The 7,056-nt window shown below is 52.5% G+C and overlaps 1 protein-coding gene across 2 annotated transcripts in view; it reads left to right on the top strand.

The window, feature by feature from the left end:
- The first annotated feature begins 2,069 nt into the window (after positions 1-2,069).
- The window catches only part of CACNG2 (calcium voltage-gated channel auxiliary subunit gamma 2), a 48,325-nt gene continuing 43,338 nt past the window's right edge, over positions 2,070-7,056 (top strand). The window contains exons 1-2 of one of the 2 annotated variants that reach the window (XM_084505528.1): positions 2,070-2,484; positions 3,040-3,185. In XM_084505528.1, the coding sequence (XP_084361654.1) occupies positions 3,044-3,185 (142 nt within the window). In that variant the 5' untranslated portion in view covers positions 2,070-2,484; positions 3,040-3,043. Of the gene's footprint in view, positions 3,186-7,056 lie in introns of both variants that reach the window. The other variant, XM_084505527.1, reaches the window with a different exon arrangement.

The following is a 7,056-nucleotide window of genomic DNA, read 5'->3' as shown; positions in this document are numbered from 1 at the left end:
TAAGATGCAGGCTCTGCAGAGCCATTATCTCCCATCAGTTTAGGGGAATTCTCTGCATCTCTCCACCTCTCAAATTTGTTTAAACCAAGGCCAACAGGCCAGAGAGCCTGCCCACAGGGATATCCATGTCCCCCTTGCCCATCCTCAGTTGTTTGGCAGCTTCATGGGTGCAGAAAGAAACTCCTGGCTTCTGTGAGAAAGGAGAAGGCCAGGAGTCCCCCAGATGAGGCTAGGGACTGTCATTGTCCCCCAGCAATGTGTCGGTGGGCTCAAGCTGCACCATCACCTCCCCCCTTCACCGCATCCTTTCTCCTGCCTCCCCTTGGATATTTCCTGCCTGCTAGTGGCAATCTGCATATGGCTGATGCCACAGCTCATGAGTGCTTGCTGGTAAGCACCCCATCTTGGTCTCAGCTGTGAGGGCAGCCTGGTCAGAGCCCTCCAAAGGGGGGAAATGCTTAGCCATCTGCGGGGTGCCCAGTGCCCTCGTTGCTGCTCATCACCCACTCCTTGCTATAGAGCCTTTCATGTCCGACAGTCCTGGGGGAGAATGTTCTGAAAGGGCAGTCCCAGGCTGCACCCAGAGAGGAAGAAGGGAGGAGAGAGAAATGGAGTTATGAAATTACACCGTAGCTGAAGCCCTCCAACTGGTTCAACTTCCCAGCACCCCCTCCCCTCAGCTCTTCTCCCCCTTCTCCCCCTCCAAACAGCAGTGAACCTAAAGCAGCCCTTCTGGTCTCTTGTTCACTGAACAATGAATCCGATCAGAGAGAAAGAAAATCGGCAGCATCGAGAATTAGATAATTTCTTTTCTTTATGATTGTTGCATTAATGAGCAGCTACATGTATAGAACCAGGAGGTGACTAATGTAATTAACCTGGTGTAATGATACTGCTGAGGAAGGGAGAGAGGATTATGACATACTTAGATGTTAGCATTGCACAATTTTGCATACGTTCCCGGTACTATCAGGATGCGTCTGACATAGGAAACTTAAGCAGCGATAGATTTCAGTCTGCATTCATTCAGCTCCTGCGTCTTTCTGTGTGAAATGAGGACTGAAAGGCGGGTTGCTTTCTGAGGGTTGAGGGGGAAGGAATTCGGGTTGGCGGTTCCTTTCCTTAACAAAATCGTACTAATAATAAGAAATCGCCCTTTCTCGTGAAGAATCTTCCCAAAATGTCTGCTTCTTGGAGCAGGCTTCAGGATTTCACAGAAAGCTACAAAGAGAAAGTCAGAACGCAGGGATTCACACAGCACTGGTCAGGGGGAGACAGAGGGACGGAAAACAAGCAACACCAAAAAAAAAAACATATGCAACTTGCAGCGAACCCGGGAAGAGTGAAGAGCGAGCACTTAAAAACAATAGCGACAGCCAAAACAAGGGAAATAGACGCTTAATTCTAAATTACCCTTCCACGTTACATTTCCCCCGTCTCCTGGGGAGAGAAACGTCTGAGTGAAGTTTTGTGCGGGTCTCACTGCGGCGCGCGGGTCGCACAGCGAGGATGCGAGTCAACAGCGGGGATGCTCAGGCAGCCGGGCCGGGGGCCGTCGGGGAGGAGAGGGGGGGGGTGGGGGGGGGAGCGAAAGGCAGAAAGCGAGAAAAGAGGGAGAGCCCCAGCCAGATACGCCTTCAGCCGGGGGGGAGCAACCCTGGCAGCAGCGGCGGGGAAAGGCAGCGGAGAAGGAAGGAAGGAAGGAGGAGGTGGGGGGGGGGGGGGGGGGGGTGTTTAGGGCTGCCCCCTCCGCCCCTCCCTGCCCGCCCGCCCGCCCGCCTGCCCGCGCAGAGCGGAGGAGGGCGGCCGCCGCCCGCGGATGCTGTGGCTCGGGCAGGGCGGGCGGCGCGGCGGGCAGGGCGGGCGGGGGGTCTGTCCTGCAGCACCGCGGAAAGCTCCTCCGGCACCGCCGCCCGGCGAGCTGCCTGCAGCGCCCGGCGTCCCGGTGCGCTCCGCCCGCCCCGCCGGCCGGGGAGCTGTCCTTCAGCACCTCCGGCCGCCGCCGCCGCCGCCGCCTTGATGCAGTAGAGGGCCCGGGAAGCCGCCGGCGGGGACGCCGCGGGGCAAGGGGGTGCCGCAGCCTGGGCGCAGCTCCGAGCCCCCCAGCCCGGGAGGGGCGCCGCGCCTGTCCCCCGCCTCCCTCCCCATCGCCACCCCCAGGAGCCCCCCTCTCTCTCTCTCTCTCTCTCTTCCTCGCCCACCTCCGCCGGGAGCGAGCGCCGCGGCTGTGCGGAAAAGCCATGGGAGGCGAGACCTCGGCACCTGTTCAGCTGAAATCAAGGGCTTACAGTATACTGGGCAGTCTGGCTTGGTGGTAGGAGCGAGCGAAAGGAAGGAGAAGCAAGCGAGAAAAAAGTGAGAGAGGATTGGAGCGACTGCCGCTGCCGGGAAAAAAAAAAAAAAAATAAAAAACCCAAGGAAGATAACTGGGAAGGAAAAGGATTTTCATGGCGCAGGCTGCAGAGCTAAGCAAGAAGACTGAAGGTTGCATCTCTGCTCTTACAGTCTCTAACTGTCTAGGTCCAGATAATGAGAGATTGTGTTGAGGATGCTGCTGCTGCTCCCCTGTTCACTGTGGAAGCCATCTCCAAATTAGCCATTACATATGGAAACTGGAGACCAGAATTTTAGAAAAAGGGATTAAGGCGTCTCGTTTTGGGGGGGGTTCTCTCTTTATTTGTTTCTTTTTTTTTTTTTTTTTTCTTGGTTCTTTTCTCTCTCTTTTTTTTCTTTTTCCTTTTTCCTTTTTTTTATATTTCAACCAGAACGTTTCCGATTTAAAAGGCAAGCCTCTTCCCGTGTGGTCTTTCTAATTTACACTCTTTTCCGTGGGCTTTCTTACCTCCCTTTTTTGATATCTATCTCTCTATATATACCCATTATATTATTAGTCGGAATTATTATTCTTTTATTTTATTAAACACACACACCCCAAGAATCAGAAGGCGGTTGGGTATTTGTATAATGAAGAATTATGGGGCTCTTTGACAGAGGTGTTCAGATGCTTTTAACCACCGTTGGTGCTTTCGCTGCCTTCAGCCTGATGACCATAGCTGTGGGGACCGACTACTGGCTTTACTCCAGAGGGGTTTGCAAGACTAAAACTGTCAGTGAGAACGAAACCAGCAAAAAGAACGAGGAAGTCATGACCCATTCTGGATTATGGAGAACCTGCTGCCTGGAAGGTATTTGATTCTGGATCTCCAACCCCCCTTCCCCCCTTACTTTCCTATCCCACCACCCCATGCCCCCTCTCTCCCCCCCAATAAATCCCTTTGCATTCCACCATTTTCTCACTTCATTCCCTTCACCACGTTTGAGAGTGGTGGGCTCAGTTACTCAGGGCATGGAGGCAAGAAGACAGGAAAATTATTCTTTGCTCTGTTTCCTTCTCCCTTCCTCTTCCTCACCCTCCCCCACACACCCTCCCCAAAAATTCACTTCCCCCCTCCGATGGGAATGATGCGTGTGTTACAAAAACACCAAGAGACCCTTTCAGAAAGGAACCGTGTGGTCTGCCTGTCTTCAGATTGTTTGTATTGCCTGGGAAAGCAATGCCAAAATGCTGTATTATTGTTGTGCTCCGGCTGCAACCACAGAGTGAAATCATTTGTCTCTTTGCAAACAGCTTATTTGCAAAGACAAGACCGGGAGTGAGAGGCAATGTGGGGAGAGGGTGACTGCAAAGCAATTCGGATGCAATTATTAGTTCACTTTAGGAGGGAAAAAGAGAGAAATGGAAACAACCCTGTTATGTCCAAAATGCCTCACATGGTAAATCTGACGATTCCAGTCATCTCGAGCAGAGTTCAGAGCATTTCGTAATGTCTGTAAGCAACCACATCTCGCTGGGTTGGGTGCAGAGGGGTCTATTTGGCGGCTGATTGGTTTGTTCTGGGGCTGGGATTTTTCCCCTGTTCGTTTGTTGTTGGGGGTGTTTTTTTTGTTTGGGGCTTTTCTTTAAGGTTTATGGTAAAGGCTAAAAATAAACAAGTGCCTGAATAGAAAAAAAAAATCAGCCTAAGTCTGATGTGGTGAAACTGAACAGCAACTCAGTGACATGTCTGATGGCAGAAGAGAGACCGCCGCAGCCAACTTCTGGAATCAGACGTTCCTAAGGGAGGGGGAAAGAAGAGAGGGGCCAGTGATTCGCTTTTAAATATGTGTTGCTCCGTACTGCTATTGGCGTACGTGTGGGCTGGGGAGGTGGTCTTCAGCCGGTGCTGGAGGGATAGGGGCAACCGATGGAAACGCATGGTTTATGTTACACACGTAGCGAGGAGAGAGCGAGAGCAAGAGCGCATATTACAGCCCATTGTAAAACCCCTGCTTATGAATCAGCTCCCAGCTGGAGGGTGGGCTGCCGGGGGTTTATGGACATCCACAGATAACGTATGTATCTGCCGGCATCCACCAGAGCTGGGTGTGCCTGGAGCTCCCCGATGGGAGAGAAAGGGAAGTGGGTACCGCAGGACGGATTTTCTAAGACCGGCACTGGGAGATGGAAGGCAGGGGGGAGGGGAGAATAAACTGTGTATGTCCTAATGTCTCTCACCAAAGCAAGCTAAAGCCGCTGTTTAGAAATGGTTGTGTCCGGGAAGAAGCGCGAATTTCCCCCCTGTTCTTGGTGCAAACGGTTGAGTGATGGCTGGACATGTTTTGAATAGCTAAGTGACTTCATTGAGCGATGGTCTATTTGACGCATACTGCATTTAGTGCCCTTTGTCAACCCAAACTGCTGCCTTTTAACATATCCTGCAGAGGAGCTCTATGCTGAATACTATATGCTGTCTCCACGCCAGAAAATCAATAGCAGTAAATTAATGGGGGATGTTTTAAACACACTCACTCACACACACATTTCCTCCAAATAGATAAATATATATAGATATATATTAATAAAGAATGAAAAGCCTTTCACACAGCTATTCATTACAACCGGGGAAAGAGACATCTCCTTAATTAAAAATTAATGAGAGAGGGAAGAAAAAAAAAAAAAATAGCAAGCCCAAATGCGAAGCCATGCGGGGAGGGAGGGAGGCTGCGGGGAAGAACTCCCTTCCTGAGCCGTGTCCCCGAGCCGGAGGGCGAAGGGAGGCTGGGGTGGAGACAAGAGGTATGAGGACCCTGGCCGGGAGAGGCAGTGAATTCAGATCATGTCTATCTGCCCACAGAGCCGGATCCAGAGGGACGCGGTCTGAGGGGGAGGAGGAAGGGGCGGGTGAGGTTTGTCAGATCGGAGGAGCTTGGGGCTCCTTCGCCTTTCCATCTGACAGGACCCCACAGGCGCCCTGCAGAAGTGGCTTGTGTGGCAGGGGAAAGTGCCAGGATGCTTCCAATTAAAAGCTCAGAAGTGCCCCCGGCCCCCCCCCACTGCCAGCCCTGTGCCCTGCCCGTGCTGTCATGGCTCACACTGAAGCCCTGCACAAAAGGCAGCCTGAGAGCAAGCTGTGTACCCCCATGGGATGCTCTCTTGCCCCTGCCATGTGAGGGGTTGGGCCTTGCCATGCGATGTGGGGCAGGAGCACCCAGTGGGGCCGGAGGGTGCAAGGGACCACTCAGGAGCAAGCCCTGCTCTGAGCCAGGGCATCCCTAACCTGAGGGCACAGGTTGCACCACAACTTCAGTACGAGCAAAGTAGCAAAACATCTCCACAGGGTGCAGAAGCAGCCCCATGGCCACACACCGAGCAGGACCACGCCATGGCTGTGCCCTGTGGGGCAGCATGGCCCTGGCACCCCCTGGCTCCCAGGACAACACAGCCAAATATCCCCAGCAGGCAGCCATGAGCAGGCCCCGGGCAGCAAATCTTTCTCTGTTGTGTCTGATCAGCCAGAAGCTGGCTTCCTTCTCAGCAGAAAGAATCAGAAAAGGTGTCCCTGGGTCACTCACCCTTCCCAGCAAAAGCTGCAAGCTGGTGCAGGAAGGGTGCAGAAGCGGCTCCTTGTCCCCATGGTGCAAGGGGGTGGACAGGTCTGTGAAGGGAAGGGTTTCTTCCCAGGAGGCTGAGAAAATGGCCAAAGCCTTGGACTCTGCTTACACTCACCCTGTCCATGGTGTGGCAAAGGCGGCTGGCAAAGGGTGTGGGACAAAAAAGGGTGCCTAGGGGTGGGGGGGCATCAGGGCAGGCCCATAGGGTGAGGTGAGGCAGTGCAGAGGAGGGCAGGAGGATTTTTAATGATAAAATAATCAAAGGAGCCAAAACATTCCTCTGCTAATGGTAGGAAGCCTCTGATGAGGTTGCCTTCATTTTGGGGCATGTGGGGGAATGGCACTAGCCAGCACTGTAGGCTCTCAGAAATGGTGGACTCCTTGTGTTCAAAACGCAGTGGTAGATTGTCTTTTCTCTTCTTGGCCAAAATGCCCAATAGCAAAAAAGAATGTGGGGGCTCAGGCTGTGTACACAGGTACACCGCTATCATCATCCAAGTTCCCCTCAAAGAATTTGGTTCCTGGGCTTTCAGTTTCAGGGTTCCCCTCTGTTCGGTCATTCAACACTTTCAGTCAGTATTTTCAGGTCTTCACATTGCTCCAAACAGCAGTATCATTTTGGGTGTTCCTCCTCTACTGGGGTTCCTCTCCCCTCTTTCCTGAGTCCTAAAGGGAGCCCCTGTTCAGTGCTGAGGCTGGAGTAGAAAGGTGGTGGTTGTTCACATTACTGCAGACCACACTTCCTATTCCTTTCCTAATCTTCCTTCAGATAATTCCTTCTCAGGCTTTGGGGTCGCCTAAATGCGTCCCTGGGCCATTCAAAAGTCTTTGCCCTTCAAGAAAAATGGCAGAGCGACTGCCTTTCTCAGACCCCTGACTGCGTATGCACAGCGCACGCACGTACACCCAGCAGCTGAGATCTGCAAGCTCATGCCACATATGGATGCTGCACCTCTTACAACTTCGAAATGGCTGCGGATCTTCCAGCCTAATTCCTCCTTGGCACCGAATGCTTTTAAACCACTTTTTTTATTATGAGTGATGCCTTGTCTAATTCTTTCATTAGCTCCTGTAGATCTCCTACAGGATCTCAAAAAGTGAGTGACGATGCCTTATCGGGGTCTT

This window comes from Aythya ferina, assembly GCF_964211825.1.
Source record: "Aythya ferina genome assembly, chromosome: 1".
NCBI lineage: Eukaryota > Metazoa > Chordata > Aves > Anseriformes > Anatidae > Aythya > Aythya ferina.
This window is presented reverse-complemented; position numbering and strand designations above follow the sequence as displayed.